This window comes from Eschrichtius robustus, chromosome 1 (genome assembly GCF_028021215.1).
Source record: "Eschrichtius robustus isolate mEscRob2 chromosome 1, mEscRob2.pri, whole genome shotgun sequence".
NCBI classification, from domain to species: domain Eukaryota; kingdom Metazoa; phylum Chordata; class Mammalia; order Artiodactyla; family Eschrichtiidae; genus Eschrichtius; species Eschrichtius robustus.
This window is the reverse complement of record NC_090824.1, coordinates 181,856,549-181,876,515: the sequence shown is the minus strand read 5'-3', so window position 1 is coordinate 181,876,515 and position 19,967 is coordinate 181,856,549. Positions and strand designations below refer to the sequence as shown.

Genomic DNA, 19,967 nt, shown 5'->3' with positions numbered 1-19,967 from the left:
AGATATGTTTCTTCTATATCCAGTTGGTGAGAATTTTTAATCATAAATGGATGTTGAGTTTTATCAAATGCTTTTTCTGCATTTATTGAGGTGATCATGTGGTTTTTGTCTTTCCTTTTGTTAATGTGATGTATCACATTGATTGATTTGCATGTGTTGAACCATCCTTGCAACCCTGGAATGAATCCAACTTGATCGTGGTATATAATCTTTTTTATGTATTATTGGATTTGGTTTGCTAATATTTGTTGAGGATTTTTGCATCTATATTCATCAAAGGTATTGGTCTGTAATTTTCTTTTTTTATTGTGTCTTTGCCTGGTTTTGGTGTAAGGGTGATGGTGGCTTCATAGAATGACTTTGGGAGTGTTCCCTTCTCTTTAGTATTTTGGAATAGTTTGAGAAGGATAGGTGTAAGTTCTTCTTTGTATGTTTGGTCGAATTCCTCAGTGAAGCAATCCAGTTCTTGACTTTTGTTTGCAGGGAGTTTTTTTTTACTACAGATTCTATTTCACTTCTAGTGATTGGACTGTTCAAATTATCTGTTTCGTCTTGACTTAGTTTTGGCAGGCTGTATGCTTCTAGAAACTTGTCTATTTCTTCTGGGTTGTCCAATTTGTTGGCATAACTGTTCATAGTATTTTCTTATGATTTTTAGTATTTCTGTGATATCGGTTATTACTTCTCTTCTTTCATTTATTTTGTTTATTTGGGTCCTCTTTTTTCTTCTTGGTGGTTCCTGGCTAGAGGCTTGTTGATATTGTTTATCTTTCAAAAAACCAGCTCATGGTTTTATTGATATTTTAAAAAAATAAATTTATTTATTTATTTATTTTTGGCTGCATTGGGTCTTCGTTGCTCTGCGGGCTTTCTCTAGTTGTGGCGAGCGGTGGCTACTCTTCATTGCGGTGCATGGACTTTTCATTATGGTGGCTTCACTTGTTGCGTAGCACGGACTCTAGGCACACGGGCTTCAATAGTTGTGGCATGCAGGCTCAGTAGTTGTGCCTCGCGGGCTCTAGAGCGCAGGCTCAGTAGTTCTGGAGCACAGGCTTAGTTGCTTCGTAGCATGTGGGATCTTCCAAGACCAGGGCTCGAACCCATGTCCCCTGCATTTGTAGGTGGATTCTTAACCACTGCGCCACCAGGGAAGTTCCTATTGATATTTTAATCTCTATTTTATTTTTTTTTCTCTGATCTTTATATTTCTTTTCTTCTGCTGACTTTGGAGTTTGTTTGTTCTTTTTCTAATTATTTTAGGTGGTAGTTTAGGTTGAGAGTTTTCTTATTTCTTGAGGAAGGCCTGTATCATTATGAACTTCCCTCTAAGAACTGCTTTTGTTGCATCCTGTAGATTTTTGTAAGGTTGTGTTTTCATTTTTGTTTGTCTTGAGGTATTTTCCGATTTCCTCTTTGATTTCGTCATTGGCCCATTGGTTTTTCAGTAGCCTGTTGTTTAGTCTCCATGTGTTCATTTTTTCCCCCCTTTTTCTTTCTGTGGTTGATTTCTAGTTTCATAACATTGTGGCCAGAAAAGATGCTTGAAATAATTTCTGTCCTCTTAAGTTTGTTGAGGCTTATCTTGTGTCCTAGTATGTGGTCTGTTCCTAGAGAATGTTCCATGCATGCTTGAGAAGAATGTGTATTCTGGGTTTTTTTAGATGCAGTGTCCTGTAGATATCAATTAAATTCAACTGGTCTATTGTGTGATTTAGGACCTCTGTTGCCTCATTGATTTTCTGTCTGGAAGATCTGTCCATTGATGTCATTGGGATGTTAAAGTCTCCTACTATTATTGTATTCCTGTCGATTTCTCCCTTTATGTCTGTTAGTGTTTGTTTTATGTATTTAGGTGCTCTTATATAGGGTGGATATATGTTAGCAACTGTAATATCCTCTTGTATTGATCCTTTTATCATTATATAATGTCCTTCTTTGTCTTTCTTTATGCACTTTGTTTTAAAGCCTGTTTTGTTTAATTTGAATATTGCTATGCCTTCTTTCTTGTCCTTCCCATTTGTATGAAATGTCTTTTTTCATCCCCTCATTTTGAATCTGTGTGTCTTTCGCCCTGAAGTGAGTCTCTTGTAGGCAGTATATTGTAGGTTTTTGGGTTTTTTTAAATCCATTCTGCCATTCTGTGTCTTGATTGGAGCATTTAGTCCATTGACATTTAAAGTAATTATTGACAAGTATGTATTTATTACCATTTTAAACCTTGTTTTCCAGTTGATTTTGTAGTTCTTGTTTGATAATTTCTTCTTTTTGTTTTTCCTTTTGTGGTTTCATGGTTTTCTTTTGTATTATGCTTGAGTTCCTTTCTTTTTTGGTTTTTGTGAATCTGTTGTATGTTTTTGATTTGTGGTTACCCTGGTGTTCAAGTATGTAGACTCATAGCAATATCTACTTAACTTTAGACTGATAGGTTCAAATACATTCTGAAAGATCTACATTTTTTTACTCCTGTCCCCCACATTTTGTGATTTTGATGTCCTATTTTACATCTTCATGTTCATCATTTTGCTGTTAATTGTAGTTATAATCATTTTTACAAAATTTTTTGATTGTTTCTTAATCTATGTGCTGTCTTATTTAAGTGATCTTCAGTCCTTTTATATATTTGCCTTTCCTATTATGTTTTTCTCTTTCCTATAGATTCTTCTTCTCTATTTAGAGAAGGCTTTTCAATATTTCTTTTAGGGTAGGTTTAGTATTGATGAGCTCTTTTAGTTTTTGCTTGTCTGAAAAACTCATTCTCTCTCCTTCTATTCTAAATGATAATCTTGCTGATTAAAGTACCCTAGATTGTGGGTTTTCCCTCTCAGGACTTTGAATATATCATGTCACTCCCTTCTGGCCTGCAAAGATTCTGCAGAGAAATCAGCTGATAGCCTTATATGGGGGTTCCCTTGTAACTGACTCTGTTTTTCTCTTGCTGCCTTTAGAATTCTCTCTTTATCTTTAACTTTTGCCATTTTAATTGTTATATGTTTTGTTGTAGGTCTGTTTGGGTTCATCTTGTTTGGGATTATTTGTGTTTCCTGTACGTGGCTATCTATTTCCTTCTTTAGGTTTGGGAAGTTTTCAGCCATAATTTTTTGAAATGCATTTTTGGTCCCCTTCTCTCTCTCTTCTTCGGGAACCCCTATTATGCATAGGTTGGCACGCTTTATATTATCCCATAGGTCTCGTATGTTGCTTTCATTTTTTTTCATTTGTCTTTCTTTGTGCTGTCTGATTGGGTGATATCCATTATTCTATCTTCCAGATCACATATTTGTTCTGCGTTATTTAGTCTGCTTCTAGATTGTTTTTTATCTTGATAAATGATGTGTCTAATTTTGATTGGTCCCTCTTTACAGTTTCTAGTTCCTTGTTACAGTGATCTGCATTTCTTTCAATAGTTTTTCTTAACTCCTTTAGCATTTTTATTACCTCCTTTTTGAACTCAGGGTCTAGTAGACTGGTGAGCTCTGTTTTATTGGTTGTTTTTTCAGGGTATTTCTCTTGTTCTTTTGGGAGTAATTCCTCTGCTTTTCCAGTTTTACTTAACTTTCTCTGTTTCTACGAATTTAGGAGAATCAGTTTTCTACTATGGTCTTCTAGGGGTGCTTTTATGTGGTAGTGTCCCTATGTAGACTGTGAGTCCAGTATTTTTGGTGTGAGGCCTGTTTTTGGTGTGGATGCCAGCCATGTCTTTCCTCAGAGTGTGCTGGCTATATCCCCTTGATAAGGGGTGTGATTGGTGTTGTGGTGACCAGAGCCTGCACTGGAAGTTGGGCAGGGCCTCCTCTTTGCTCTGTGGCTGTCACAGCCCTGTCAGGGGCAGGGTCTGCTCCCCAGGTGTTGGAGTAGGTGCCCTAAGGATTGGGTTCAATAAGGCTCTGTTGCCCTTGAGAGCGTGCTCTGTTCCAAAGGAGGTGAGTGCTGAAGCAAGTGAGGCCCGTGTGGCCACCATGAAACTATGCGCCACCAGTGCAGGCATCTGCAGCTCTGCCCAGAAGCAGCCCAAGGTCATGTCCCTTTCTCTGTTATGTTTTTCCCAGACCTAGTGCTAGGCTGTGGTGTGGAGTGGGCTGGTGCTAAGGGCTGGGGCATTGTGGCTGCAGGTGGCTGTGCTGCTGCCTGGGACTTGGACTGCCTCTCCCAGGACCTTTCGGCCCCAGAACCGGCTCCAAGCTGCGGTGTGGGGCAGGCAAAACAGAGCATAGCTGCTGGGGAACGAATTGCTGCATACTCCTCCCCAGGGGCTGTCCGCCCAAGACGAGCATTTCTGTGGCATCACCTGGTGTGTGCACTAAGTCTGCATACCAAGTCCACCACTGATGGACCCACCCCCGCTATGTGCATGCAGACAGTGGGCTCTGAGGTTCGGCCTGGACCACGCACCAGGCCCTCCTGGCTGTCTCCATGCAACTAGACCAAGTCCTCTTCCAGGGCCCGTCCACCCCTGTCCTCCTGAGATTCAGTGCCTAGCTGCTGTTTATGCTAGTAGCCCCGTCTGGCGTGTGTTTTGGACTGGGGAGTGCGGTGAGGTGGCAGGTGGCAGTGCCCGTTTTGGCTGTGCTTGCTCGTAAGCCTGCACACATGCACTCCTCACGAGCCGAGTCCAGGCCCCCCCAGCCCCTCTCTCTGTCCCAGTGGACCTCCCGGCAGACGGGGGGCGCCCCAGGGTGAGGGCCTGCCTTTGTGGACCTCTCCTCCTTCACCATCCCTCCCAGGGGCACCAGTTTCATCCTGATGCCTTTTTTTTCCGGCCTATGCAGTTACGTAGAGATCTTTTTTTGTAGCTTTGGTTGTATATGAAATCTTCTGCCCGTTTGCAGTTGGTTTTCTGTGAGAATTGTTCCACATGTTAGTGTATTTTTATGTGTTCGTGGGGGGAGGTGAGCTCCACGTCTTCCTGCTCCGCCATCTTGCTCCTCCCTCTGTCCTGAATCTTTAGTCTCTTCTAATCTGGAACAGTTTCTCAGTCTTTCTTTGTCCTTATATCACCTTGATATCTTTTTTTTTTTTTTTTTTTTTTCACCTTGGTATCTTGAAGAGTACAGACCAGTTATGTTGTTGAGCCCTTCAGGTTGGGTTTGTGTGGTATTTCTCAAGATGGGGTCCAAGGTTGTGAATTTGGGGCAGGCACACAACAGAAGCAGTGCTGTCCCTCAGGTCATCACATGGGGAGGCCGGGTGCACCATGTCCCTTTGTCCTGTTACCGGTATGTTCATTTTGATCACTTGATCAAGGTCATGTCTACCAGGTTCTTCCATTTAAGTTTACTGTTTTTCCCTATTTGGGGGAGGTATTTTGAGGTTATGTAAATGGTTCTGTTTCATATCAAATTCTGACTGTGGTTTTAACATCTATTTGTGATTCTTTCCTGAAACAGTTGCCAAATGACGGTTTAATTCCATCATTTCTTCTGCACATCACTTCTACAGTAGACTTGGTGTTTTATTCTAAGGAAGAGCTTATCTATATGGACTCTTGGGTTCTATTTTAGTCTATGGATTATAACCATTACTGTTATTTTAATGCTCAGTTGTCCCATATTTGGCCAATGGGAAAGGCCCTTTAACCTGACTCCTGTGTCCTTTTAATCTGTCCGTGTCATTCTTTCAGTACTTCCTTAATTTCTGGCAGGAGATGTTCCAAGCTCGTCTTGTCCTCGCCAGTGCTGGGATCCATCATTTCTCCAAGGGGCGCTGGTTCCTTTTGGTGGAGAATGGTATTCAGAAACCAAGGCCTGGACACTGGGTATCATTGGTCCCAGGCTCTCCCGGTGGACAGAGCCAGGGAATTTGTGTGTGTATAATCTCTGTATGTGGATATGTGTATAGCTAGGTCTTTCTCTATCCATCTGTGTTTATTCAAACCCCTGAGGTACCATACTGTTATCATACTATAGGTTTCATGATTTATACCAACATTCTGTCTTCCCATATTTGTAACTTCCTTCCCCAAAAGTAAGAAACGTGGACCCCATTCTCCACAACATATTTATTTGCTCACTCCTAGAATATACTATAGGGGTTAAAAATTGATGGCTCATATCTCTGTGAAAAAACCTAGTAGTTCAGTATTTACAGTTCCTTTTGTCTTTAGCCTGAGGATAACATTGTCAAAGTTCTGTGTTCAAAATTGACCTTTCTCCATGTCTCAGTGCAGTGGTTTTATTATTTGAAATATAGTTCGGTTCCTTTTTATTCCATTTTAGGGATTCCCCTCCATTCTGACTGATTTTGTGCTTTGGTTTCGAGGTGAGCATTGTTTCTAGCGTGTGAAGCATTAACGTGGCTCTGGAAGTCAAGTGTACAAGAGGTGACTGCCCGCTCATCCCTTTCACCCTGGCCCTACCCAATCCTTTCCACCCACCCTGTAAGTCACCAGTCTCCGTAGTGTCTGCTTCCTCCTTCCTGTGTTTCTTTTTACACAAATGAGCACATACATGTATGTTACTTCCCCTTTTTTCTTACAACAAAAATCAGTATTATACTCTACTGCTTTCTGTGTTGCTCTTGCATTTGATTTCTGCAGTTAACAATAGGCAATGGATGTCAGTCCATGACGCTTTGTAGACTCTGCCTCTTTTTAAACGGCTGCATCATATCCCACCATGTGGGCTTGGCATGGTTTACTCAGCACTCCTATATGCGGACGTCCCGATTTCTGATATGTTATAACTGCAAATAACACTGCAGTGACTAAGCTTGTGCAGATGTATTTTTGTGTTGTTAGAGGTGTGCCTTTGGGTTCTGTTTTAAAGTAACGGTGTATGTGGTTTTGTTAGACTCTATCAAACGTCCCTCCATGAGGGCTGTGCGTATGCGTTTCCACCAGCAGTTTAGGGGCGGGTCTTGCCTGTTTCCCTACAGCCACACTAACTGAACGTGACCTCAGACTTTAATATTTGACCGTCTGATAGATGAGAAATGGTATTACAGCGGGGTTTTAATTTACATCTCTCCTTTTGAGTGAAGTAGAACTCCTGTTAAGATGCTTAAGGGCCGTCTTTATGTCTTTAATTTTTGTGAATTGTCTACTCATGTCTTTTGCCCATTTTTCTAATGGGTGGTTGGTCTTTTTTCCCTCTCAGTTTTAAAGAGCTCTTTATATATTAAGAATATTAGCCCATTATCTGTGATAACTATGTTAAAAATGTTTTCTAACAATATTTTCCATTGGTTTCTGACAACAACCTGTTTTGATATTTTTTATGTAATGGTGGAGCTCCAATAATCTCCATTATTTTTATTTATTTATTATTATTATTTTTTAAGTTTATTTATTTTGGCTGCGTTGGGTCTTCGTTGCTGCGCGCAGGCTTTTTCTAGTTGCAGCGAGCGGGGGCTACTCTTCATTGCGGTGCACGGGCTTCTCATTGCGGTGGCTTCTCGTTGCGGAGCACAGGCTCTAGGCACACGGTCTTCAGTAGTTGTGGTTCGTGGGCTCTAGAGCACAGGCTCAGTAGTTGTGGTACGTGGGCTCAGTAGTTGTGGTGCATGGGCTCTAGAGCACAGGCTCAGTAGTTATGGCGCACAGGCTTAGTTGCTCTGCGGCATGTGGGATCTTTCTGGACCAGGGATCAAACCCGTGTCCCCTGCATTGGTGGCGGATTCTTAACTACTGCGCCACCAGGGAAGTCCCTCCATTATTTTTGATAAATAATACCACAGTACGTATATTAACTCTTACAGTGGTGTAAACACACCCTTTAAAGATAGAGGTGCTTGATAAATGTCAAGTGCTGTGCCCCTGCCAGTGTAAACAGGACTTTCTGACCTTTTTGAGGCAAGGCGTAGGAGAGTCTCCTGAAAGGTGTGGACCTTCCCCCAAAAGACACACGTGTGCACCACGTGGCCTGGCTGCGGGCCTGCTTCAGGCAGAACAGTTAGCTGAGCTCCACTTTCTTTTACCGAATCACTCTTTGTTCTCCACCCTCCTCCAGAAAGATGTGAGGCACCTCTGTGATGCTGAGGACAGAAGCCTTCATTTCCATCAGCACACCTCTTTTCCCTTTTGGGGGTTGCACTGCTTCTGCCTTTCCTGGTTGGGTAGGACAGATGCAGACAGTCCTCACCTGGGTCGGGGGAGCAGGCCTCTGCAGGGGTGACGGGTGCTCTTTGCTCTGCACTGGTGGACGTTGAGCAGAAATGTCCCTTCCCAGCCTGGGGGCCGGGAGCTGCCCGCTGAAGAGCAGCGGGCTTCTGTGTCCGCGCCTGTGAGCTGCAGCGGGCAGCGCAGGCAGACCTCACGGCTTTATGCGTCCTGGGCCACGTGACTTGGCCTCTCTGAGCCTTGACTTCGAGGCCCATTAGAAGCAGTGTAGCCGAGTGGCTAAGAAGAGTCTCTGGAGGAGGCCCCCTGGGCCCAGTCCTGACTCCGCCGTCTCCTTGTCCTGCAGCGTCTGGTCCCCTCTGTGTCTCAGCAGCTGCCTCCTCAGTGAGTTAAAATGTGAGAAATCAGAACAGCGCCGGCCCATAGAGCGTGCTCAGTGATTGTTAGCTTTTACTGTCGTCAACTGCAGAAGAAATATTTATGGGATGTTGTGAAGTTTAACTAAGATAATGTAAAGTGCTCATCATATGTACTCCATAAATTTTAATTCTTTGAGTTTAGAAATAGAATGGAGTTTTTAAAAATCTTTGACTTCTCAGGAAGGAAGTTTGTATTTCTGTGCTGCTTTGTGTTGAGGAAACAGCATTACCCTGTGTACAGAATTGCTTTATGAGTTATTTCTGCCTGGAAGGGGGTGTCATTGTGTTCTGAGCTCAGCGTATCCCAGGCTGCCCAAGCCTTGCCATACACTCATTCTCTCAGACAAGTTGATGCATTTCTTCTTTCAAAATTTCTACACTGTCTCCTGGGTGGTCTCATAGATCCCTCCCTACAGCCTGTGGGTCAGTGCCTGCCGGTGGTAAGGCCTTTGCTATTGAAAGCAGTTGAGTTTCTTATTCACTCAAGTAAGTGGCCGCCTGGCCTTTTATGATGTGTGCGTTTTTATCGAGGCTGTGTGGCCAAACATTATACAGTGTATATATATATACTGACTTCATCCAGTCATCGGAAACCTTCTCAGGGCCGAGCAGGTGATGTGCTCTGGCCGCAGCAGCGGTGCCTGGACACTCTCCAGGCTCCTGTTTCCGCATCCAGTGGAGGGGGAGGAGGAGGACTGTTCACAGGCACAGCAAGCATACGCAGTTATAACTAGCTGCCCGGCACTGTGCTGAGGGCTTACAGGTAGCATCACGTGTATTCCTCACAGCAGCCCTCTGCAGTAGGCACTTAAGAGCCTGCGTTTTACAGATGAGGAAACTGAAGCGCAGAAAGACTCAGTGACACACGAAGGTCACGTGGTGACTGTGCGGGCCAGAAGAGCACCGTCCGGCTCTCTCGGGGGTCAGTACGGACCTTCCCTCTCCAGTAGGGAGTGTCCCTCCCCTCCTCCTCCCCCCCACCCAGTTTTGGTTTTTACCATCTCTGTTCTCTGAAGTGTGGCTGGGCCTGCTTTGCATGCTTAGCAGAGCAGCGGGAAATGCACTGAGTGGCCAGTGCCAGCTGGGTTTTTTGGAGTTTTACAGAAGACTTAGAAGTCCTATTTCTCCCCCACTGGAAAGGGGGAAAAAAGGCTTTTATACAGTTACATGACTTCTTGTGAGAGAAATATGGAAACAGTAGGAACAGGGGCATGAGACTTGAGGCTATTACAGACACATTAAGAAATAACAGCATTTCAGAATTAAGTGAAATCACCAAAAATTATTATAAGAAAGGACTACAAATGGGGAAATAAACATGGCAACATCCTGTGTACAATTAGATCAGATTAGATATCTATCCCTAAAATAAGGGTACGTCGGTAGAAAAATAAAAATAATGCCAACAGTTGGGCCAGGTTTGCTGAGTGCTGGAAGCCAGCATTTCAAATACTAGAGTCTGTTTCATTTGCATGTCAAAAAGGCTGACCAGCAGAACTGGTCTAGTTGTAACTCGGTTTTTTCTAAGCGGTGGGAAAGATGGCTTATCCTGTGAAAGAAGGGGGAAAAGGAGAGTTTTCTTAAAGTTTAAGAAAACAATCTGAGGCTGAAATCCTTTTATTACAAACGTTTGAAACACAGGTACTTTGTACGTGTTTGGTCTCCTGATAGCAGTCTCTCCTGGCTGCACATAATCCAGCCTCACTGCCTCTTTTCTAAGAGGAAGGAGGCATGACTCCCCCTCAGGGGCTGCCGCCCTGCCAGCAGCCTATCTCAGGATCCTCTGTTTCAGGTCTCTGTCCTGGGATGCCCTGACCCAGTGGTGCATGAAATTGCCTATCAATACGGAAAAAACGTGGGACTCGCTTTTCAGGTTGGTCCGCTGCTTTGTAAGAGTGCGGCCTGTTGGTCCAGCGGGCAGGGTGGCGGGGACACTGGGATGGTGGTGCTTGTGACAGCCCTTTCTCCCTTTCCAGCTAATAGATGACGTCCTGGACTTCACCTCGTGTTCTGACCGGATGGGCAAGCCGACCTCGGCCGACCTGAAGCTCGGGTTAGCCACCGGTCCCGTCTTATTTGCTTGTCAGCAGGTAGGTTTTTTGGGATTTTTTTGGGGCTGCATTGGGTTTTCGTTGCTGCACGCAGGCTTTCTCTAGTTGCGGCGAGGGGGCTACTCTTTGTTGCAGTGTGGGGGCTTCTCATTGTGGTGGCTTCTCGTTGTGGAGCACGGGCTCTAGGCGCGTGGGCTTCAGTAGTTGTGGCACATGGGCTCAGTAGTTGTGGCACACGGGCTCAGTAGCTCCGTGGCATGTGGGATCTTCCCGGACCAGGGCTCGAACCTGTGTCCCCTGCATTGGCAGGTGGATTCTTAACCACTGTGCCACCAGGTAAGTCCCAGCAGGTAGGCTTTGTGAACTCCCTTGGACACATTGCTGAGAAGCCCTGCAGGAACAGGACCTGCCAGGCATGGCTGATGGGAAGGTTAGATGAGGAGGAGATGGAAAGCATTTCTAAGAGACCACAGCTCTAGATTTGATCCTAGTTCCAGGACTGAGGTGTCCAGGCCAGTCATTCCACGTCTAAACTCTGTCCGTTTCCTTATCTGTAACATTGAGAAGATGACAGCCTTCCTCCCAAGGTCATTGTGAGGATTAACTGAGATGCTGTTCATGCAGATACTATGTAACTTAAGCACTGTGTGCATGTAAGGAAGCATTGTGACTCCATGTGTTCTGGGCACTGACAAGGCGGATGGTGTCTACATCTTGATGATAGGTTTGGACTTTTGCTGTGCCTCAGAGCCCCTCAAACAGGCACAGGAAGGCCTCCAAGCATGAGAAATTCTCCAGTTCTAGAAGTTTAATGGGACTGTTTGCTGCTCTCAGAGAGCCTCAGCCATTGCCTCAAAAACGTTGAGAAGTCAGTGGAATGCACTAGAACCACATAATTCCTCCTTTCTCCAGGTTGAGGGGCTGTCAATTAAGAAAGTAAGTTAAGCTACCTTCATATTCTCCTTAATATGGATGAAAAGCTGAGGAGAAGCTTCAGAGATGCTGCGGTGACTTGCAAGGCAGACGTTTCCAGAGCCTGCTTTGGCCCCTGGCCATGCTGCTTCTGGCTGTGCCAGATGCTCTTTGAAAGAAGTAGGGCATTAGCTGGTATTTGGACAGCTTTTTAATAGATTTTCATCTTAGTAGTATTTAATTTGTTATTGAGCAAAGCAGTAAAATGGTCATCGCCATGCCGTGAAATCAGAAATTAGCTCTTTGATCTAAAATTTTATAACTTTTAGTCTTCTGAAGATTTTGCCTCTATTCTTTCTCAAAATTTACAAAGATAAATCATGTCTTCCGTAGACCTCGATGATTCCATTTTGATATTACAGAAACCTTGCTTTCGATCAGTTGCTGGTGCAAGAAAGGAGAGGTCATCTTTTAGTCACTATCTAGTAGAGCCGTAAACAGGGTGACCCTCAGAGGAGGCTGATGCTTGGGGGCTGGGCCGCTTACCTTGGGCGGCCCAGTAGCGGACAGCAGTCAACCCAGGAATGAGGGCAGGGAATGGAGGTGCTGGTGACCAGGCTCCGGGCAGCCTCTCAGGACATTGAGGCAGAGGTGAGAAGTGCAAGGGCTGCTAGGGGCGGCTCCTTCCTCCCACACAGACTGACTCGCCCACCCAGAACTCAAGAAGAGTATTCATACGTGTGCCACGTTCTGGCAAAAATCTGTCAAATCCCCTTGTGTGCATTAAAGCATGAGTAAGGGACATTTTTTTTTTTTTTTTAACCATTAACCCACAAAAAAGCAGAGGATTCACGAGCCACGTAAATGTAAGGCATCCTCAGATTCGGAAGACAAGGCGCTGGCTGCCGTGTGCACAGCTGCAGACGCGAGTCTGTTCCCCAGGCCCTGGTGAGGAAATGTGAATAAGGAAAACAAGCTGGGCTGAGTGCCCTGAGCTGCTGCAGCCCTGGGGTTATCAGGACGCCTGAGGAAGGCACCTTCCCCTGAAGAAGCCTGCATCTACTAAAAAGCCTTGGGGGCTGTGCTGATAGAAATCTTTACAAGTATAAATAACTGACTGTCATGAGCCCCATGATACTAAGTTAACAGCTGAGTCCTGCTTCAATCTTAAGATGACTGAGAATGTTTGCCTCTTCTGATTGTGTTTCACACGAACATATTTCAAAAGAAATGCATTTGCTTTTCTCTACACAAAGGAGTATGACTAATTCTGTGTTCAGATATGGAGGGGCAAAGTCGGGGGAATGGACCACTCCTACAGATTGACTTGTCAGTTATGTACAGGAGATTAAAAAATGATGGTTTAAAAAAAAAGGCAAGGAAAAGGAACAAACAAAAGCTTCCAGTGTCCCAAACCACAGTTCTGTGTGTATCACTGGGAAATCCCAGCATCACAAGGCGCACACTCACCCTCACCAGACAGCGCTTTTCCTGTCTGTGCAGAAGGCAGTAGGAAAAGGAGTTAAAAGGCACATCGTGCAGCCTTGGAAAAGGGACACAAATAAGGCCGAGCAGGACGTGGCTCTGGACAGGACTTGTTTCCTAAGCAGACTGATTGTTCTGTCTCACGGAGCTTGGGCCAAAAGTTAGGTCAGATACGTCTTAAGTTCTTTTCAACTAAAACATCAAGTTTAGGCTCTACAACAGATTATACTGTCAAAAATTAGGTTCTTGGTCAGAAATTTGTCAAGATCTTGGAGCTAAAGTTGATTTGGGGTAAAACAAGTTCCAAAAATAACATGAGAATGTGCAGTATCTCCATTTAATGGAAATGCATTGTTTTTATAATTTGCAAAGGATTCTTTTGTTTGTTAACTCTGATCTCACAACTCCTTTCTGTGGTAGGTATTATGTGCTTTCTACAAGTAAGAAAGTGATGCGCAAAACTTGGCCAGAATGAGACCTCTGGTAAACGGCACAGCAGGCAATTAAACACTCCATGTCTTCAAAGACCAGTGTCGTTCCACCACACGCTGCAGTGTTACTGCCTCTGCTCGTGGGGATCAGCGCAAGTGCCCCATGGGCCTGAGCCCTGGGAGGCCGCCCAGAGCAGAGGACTGGCTGATCCCGCACTGAAAAGGCACTGACGACACTCAGAGGAGTCTCAGTGTCGGCCTTCAGTATTTGTCCATAACCTGCCCATTTAGTGGAGTAGTGGCAAGATGTCTGTCATCTTTCTCCATAGGTAGGTGAGTTTTGTTTGCAGATTAGACAAATTAGTCTTTGAACTTTTCTGCTTATGAACTTGGGGTTTCACTGGACCAAGACAAGCAACCTTGGGAAACCACTTTTCCTCTTTCATTTAGCATGCTGGGTTGTCTTGAAATTGGAGTTTGTTGATAGAAACTCCCTCTGTCTGGAATTCACTATTTTTGACCTCTCTCTGAAGGGGTTTCTTGACAACAGGGGATTAAAGAAAAGCTTCTGGATTTCTGGGGAGGTCCCAGAGATGACTGTCCTTCCATGTATATGTGCACACATACTGTCTATAAAAACAAAAACCTTATGTTAAAGTAAACCTTTAAAGAATAGAGGTTGGATTTCAAGATCTTCAGAAACCAAATGGAAGTGTTTTCTTTTTTTGGTGAGATTCCATTAGTTCCCAAATACCCTTTAAAAGCTCTCTCCTTTCTTCTGCGTCTCTCCCTTCTGCGATCAGTCAGCAGACCTAAATGTCAGCCTGTAGTCGTGCTTCCACTGCTGTCACCAGCACCAGCCCCGCACCAGCTGCACGGGCTTCTGCTTGCTGTGACTGTTGGGGCCTTAGAGTCACCCAGGTTTTGCGTGAGTAACAAGCTCACTACAGTTTACTGATCGCCTTTGTCGTGAGTTTGTGGACAGATTTCACAGTTGGACTCTGATTCATCCACAGGTGATTTTCCTACTCTTGAAATCAGAGCCTAGGCCAACAGGAACTTTATTTCTCAGCAAATCTGCAGGCAGGCCAGTGTTCCTCCTGCCTGTTAACGTTTCTCATTTCTTCTCACACATTTTGGGGACAGGGGAGTGCCTCAGGGAAGAGTTTGATATTGATATTTGTGCATTAAGATTGCACACACTACATGTTTCAAAGGAAGGATGTAGTCACACTCAATGAAGAAAAAAATTTTTTTTTTCAAATTTTGCTTTCTCAGTGCTTTTTATAGTAAAAGGAATCAGAGAAACCACCCAATCAGCACATTTTACCATCGTTGTTGGTGCTGCAGAAAAAGCTCATCTACCCTAAAAATGGTAATTTTACCAGATGCCCAGGACAGTATCACATTAGCTTTGAGGATATACAGCCTTCTAGAAATCCAATTTTGAAATGTGGTATTAAGAAACTAAGACCGATGCCTACTTGATTTGACTTTTGACCAGTAAAATTGATTTGAGCTTTCCTGATTTGTTTCCTATGAAACTTCAATTTTTATTCTTAAAAGGCCAGTACCTGAAACTAATTACTGGTTTTCATTTAAGAACTAACCAGTTGCTGGCTCTGTAAATTTCATAAGGATGTTACTAGCAGCCTCTGCTTTGTTTGGACACGTACTTTGCTCTGAAAGGAACATTCTTAATTCCTCATTTGCCATCATCTAGTTGAGACTTTTCTCTCTGTGCCCTATTTTTCCTTCTAGGATTACTAATACGGAGGCGGTGGCTGCAGGACCACAACTGCTTTCATCCCTCGGGCTCACTGCCAGGGAAGCGCTGGCAGCTGCTGTGAGCACTGCTGCAGCCAGAACCAGACCCCTCTTAACCTCTTATTTCATGGACCCATAAGCTGGTAGAACTAAGAGATTTCTGATCAGGTGGCTCAGCCCCTTCCTAACACAGATGAGGGGACTGAGGAGCTCAGACCAGAGCTCCAGCCTAGACAGTGAAGTGATTTGGTGTCCTGGCTTCCCAAGGCTCATCATGGTGACAGTTCTCCTACCTCGCTGCTAAGTATTGTAGAATATAGATTTTGTCTTCAATGCGTCTTGTACCTGTTTTCTATTTTCCTCTTACTGCCATCAGCTTACCACTGGTCGTCAGAATTCACTACAGTAACCCGACTGCTGCTTCTACCTCTGTCTACTCTAATTCGATGGTTCTCAAGCTTGGCTGCATATTAGAAATGACTGAAGAGTTTTTAAAAATATGCCACAGGGTCACGTGACTCCAGGACCGGCCGGTGTCGAGCAGCGCTGCCCTCGTCCCCTCCACGAGCCGCCTCGCGGAGCTCTGCCCATGATGCCCTCTGCTCAGAGACCTTGGTAGCCTTCGGGTGTCACTCAGTTTCGTACCAAAAGCAGAATGCCCACCTTCCTCTTAGGCCAGTGGTTCTAATTGGTCAGCAGAGACCAGCAGGACCAGCATCATCTGGGAACATGTTAGAAGTGCACGCTCAGGCCCCACCGCTACTTAATTAGAAACCTCGGGGGAGAGGCCCGGTAGGCCCCTAAAGCTTGAGATCCCTAAGAGAAGCCAGTAAGGAGATTTTAGAGGTGAACTTTTGCTCCTCCTCTCTTACACAGCCCTGGACCAAGGACAGAACAGAACACTGGAGTGGACATGGGTCAGCGGCTGCCCCTCTTGTGCACCAGCTCGTCCCTGGACCCAGATACGGGTGTCCTCTTAGCTCTGCTGCTTTTAATCACTAGTTTACTGCTCCCCCGCCCCCATCATTTAAACATTTCATCACTTTTGTGGATTTTTTACCTGTTTTTACCTACTAGTGTTTGAACATTTGATTTCTCCCAAGAGCATTAAATAGATTTTCTTTCTTTCTGGTTAGTTCCCAGAAATGAATGCTATGATAATGAGACGGTTCAGTTCACCAGGAGATGTGGACAGAGCGAGACAATACGTATTACAGGTGAGACGATTTCAAGAAGAAAGGCGACAGCAGGTACAGTGTGGCAGAAGAGTTCTTTAAACAAATAACGTAACGAATTTTTGACACAAGACCAAGTTTGATCAATTCTTGATTTGGCAAAAACTGAGAAGGAAAAAGTTATATTATGCATTTTTCTTCTAGAAGTCTTCCCATTCTAATGTAATTGGCCTTGGGTGGGGCTTGGACGCTAACACTTTGGGGACGCTTGAAGGGGTTCCCATGTGCAGTCAGGGGTAAGGCCTGTTGGTTTGCAGCCAGTCTCCCCCGCGGCCACCACAGCAGCTCCACTGCCCTCCCGTCACCAGACTCCCCTCCTGTCCGAGCCCTAGGAAACTGGGCTTTCCTCGTCCATCCTCCGTAACTGCAGTAAATGTGCGAATAAAGAAACGGCACCTTTGAAAAAATTTTAAACCAACGTAGTAGCAAATTAAACTTTAACCTCCAGGGGCTATAAGCTTATTTCAAATATAGCACCACATATCCTCAGAACTCTTCTGTGGAAGCCAGATCTTTTTGAACATTTTCAGTTTGGATCACTGTATTTTGCGAATGAGCCGTTTGGAGCCAATAGGTCTCATGAATGAGAGAGAGTGAGCAATTTTTAGTAAGCAGTCGTGGTCTGAGATCTGTCGTTAGTCAAATACTTGAAAGAATTCCAAGTAATTACCTTTCAGATTTTTAAAATTTCCACAAAGCAAAACCCCTTAAAACTCTATATGGTTAATCATAACGTGCTATGGCTACCACCTTTTCAGAGGGTAGTTTGGCTGTACTATTAAAAACTCAGTGTGAGGGCAGTGGGAGCTGATAAAGAAGGCAGTATACCTGGGAGTGGTCATGGCTTCAGAAATAATGATGTTACTGACGGCTAAAGTGAGAAGTGGGACTGAAAAGAGGGAAATTAACTGTGGCTCTTACGCGACACACTGAAGTTCCAGCAAGCCTGGGCAGAAATGCACTTAGGCAACAAGTCCACAGGAATGTTCCAAAGACTTGTAAACTCTAGCTCCCTGTTCAGCCACAGGGCTCCTAGTCCCTGTTCCCTCACTAAATACGAATGGACAAGTCGGATTTATTTAGTAGGATTGCTAAATAGTTGATTAAAGCTCACTGAATGAAAGAGTGAGACCAAGTTAAACAGACTCAGGAAAAATAATAGGGGGATTCAAAAATACTGCATTCATCAAACAAGAACAGGATGATATTTTCCAAAAAACAGTGAATAAGAACGAGCTCTAAGAAATTTTAAATGAATGTGAAAAGCTAACTCCAAAGAAGTGTTGGAATGTGACATTGAGGAAGTCTTCAAAATGAAAACAGCAGTGGAAGAAAATGAGAAAGGCTCTTAACAGGATCAGTACAATCATGCAACAAATATTTCAGGAAGAAACTCAAAAGACAAAAATCAGAAAAACGGTGGTCACCTACAAAAGGAAAAGTTCAGCACTGGCTCAGAGTGCAGCGGAACCCTGGACTCTAGAGGGCAGTGAGCAAGGCCGTCCAAATGACGAGGAAACATTTTCAACCTGGAATCTGTATCCAGTAAACCATCCATTAAGTAGGAAGGCCAATGTCACTGTCACACAACGCAGAAGTTGACTTCCAGTACACAGATCCTGGGTAAGTTATTTGCTGATATGCAACAAAACCGTGGAAACACAAGAGAAAGACATGGGGACTAAAACCAGTGGAATGAACCAGAGTTCAATGAAAAGTCATCCTGTGATGGCAGCTGTATGGCAGAGCTACAAAGCAGTCAGTCTAAATAACGAAGAGAAGGACGCAATTATATTCAGAAGTGAGCTTCCGTACAGTAAGGCAAAACAAACTAAAACGTGTCATATTTTGAGTCATATTTTGTGTCACTTGGTACAGAAAACCAGAGGCCTCTCAACCATGATGCTACGAATATTCTGTTCTGAATGACAGAGGGAACCATGGAGAAGGAAATAAAATCACAGTACATGTCTTGATTCTGCAGTGAACATTTTGACATAATGGAAATAGTAAATGTAATTATTTTATTAGTGTTTAGCTTTTAGAAAGAAAGAACCAACATAAAACCATGGTTACAGAATGGAATGCAAATCTCTAGTGTGGAGACAGAGGAAAGAGAAGGAGCACTGGTATCCTCATCTTGTAAGATGAAGTCAGAAGTCGATGCTACATGATGTGACAGCAGCAGTCAGTGGTCAAATTAGGAGACAGTATGGGTGGGCTAAATCCTTGTCTTTCTTAGCAGAAAGGCAATAGATAACTAAAATTACGAATTGAAACGTTAAAACCAACAGATAAAACTGGTGCCTTTGGGAGAAGGGAACTGTTGCTTTTCATCGTAAGCTCTTCTGTACTTTCATTTATCATGTATGTGTGTTAACTTTCACTTGGAATTTTACTGCATAGATTTTAATATGTGTAGAACTTTTAAAAAACTCTAATGCTTAAATGAAAAATAGGGGGAAATAGAAGGTTACGTGATATTAATGAGTTCACTGCTTGCACGCTAATAGAATAAAAACGTGCTTCAGTCTGAGAAAGGGGCCTAAAGGAAGTGGGCGGAGGAAGCTCTGTGAGTCGGAGAGAGAACATTTGAAACACAGTTCGGCTCTTCACTGACCGGATCTCAAAAGTATGTTTTAATTCATATAGCAGGAATTTAAGAGCTGATCCCAGTGGGTGACATGCATCTGTTCTGTTGTATTTTGTCCCATGTCCCGCAGAGCGATGGTGTGCAGCAGACAACCTACCTCGCCCAGCGGTACTGCCGCGAAGCAGTGAGAGAGATCAGTAAACTTCGACCATCCCCAGAAAGAGACGCCCTCATACAACTTTCGGAAATTGTGCTCACAAGAGATAAATGACAACTCTTTCTGTTATTTCTGGCAGCTATTTTACCAGACTGTGCCTAAAGAATTTTGTGGAGTATACTTTGCTTAATGTGCAGGTAACCAAAAAATCATTTTAAAAAATCATTTCCACCTTATTAATGGGACTTTTTTTTATTGGCAAAGTTTTTCAGAAAACTTTTTAATAAATGTAATTAAACCATCTAGTCCTGTAAACTCTAATCGTGGTACTTGATGGTTATATGTGGTATTATTTACACGGTTAATATCCACATGTAAAGCCATTACACAAATAAATAATCAATGTTAAAATTCAAATGGTTTATCTTGTTTCACCATAGGAGTAAAGATCATAAAACTGTGAAGTCTACATTTCAATCCACATTAGTTAGATTTTAACAGTATCCAAAATTTCATATAGGAGAATGGTTTATTATAAAAGACTGTACATAAAATTTAGCCAACAGGTTATATACAAAATTAAGAGAACAGTCCACTCTAAAAAATGAAGAAGGTAAGTGATCAATAGTGATACTGAAATAGTGATACTGAAGTCATGTTTAACAAAGGCAGAATGCGTATGCAACAGTCACATTGATTTGGTAACAATAATGGTCTTTAATTTTCAGAAATAAACGTTTTGCACTAGTCTTACCATTTACTATGCTGTTATCTGTAATGCCCAGTACATAACTAACAACTGTAATTTGAAATCCAAACAAATCCTCAATACACAGAAACCCACAACTGAGTGCTCTACTTTAA

At 43.6% G+C, this 19,967-nt stretch overlaps 1 protein-coding gene across 6 annotated transcripts in view; it reads left to right on the top strand.

Annotated features, from left to right (window-relative positions):
- PDSS1 (decaprenyl diphosphate synthase subunit 1) overlaps positions 1-19,479 on the top strand; it is a 46,521-nt gene extending 27,042 nt beyond the window's left edge. For 3 of the 6 annotated variants that reach the window (XM_068560550.1, XM_068560575.1, XM_068560568.1), the window contains exons 8-11: positions 10,265-10,345; positions 10,449-10,562; positions 16,255-16,368; positions 19,077-19,479. In XM_068560550.1, coding sequence (XP_068416651.1) covers positions 10,265-10,345; positions 10,449-10,562; positions 16,255-16,368; positions 19,077-19,217 — 450 coding nt within the window. In that variant the 3' untranslated portion in view covers positions 19,218-19,479. Of the gene's footprint in view, positions 1-10,264; positions 10,346-10,448; positions 10,563-13,340; positions 13,681-16,254; positions 16,369-19,076 lie in introns of those variants that run through there. The other 3 variants (XR_011075963.1, XM_068560559.1, XR_011075964.1) reach the window with 3 other exon arrangements.
- Positions 19,480-19,967: the final 488 nt, after the last annotated feature.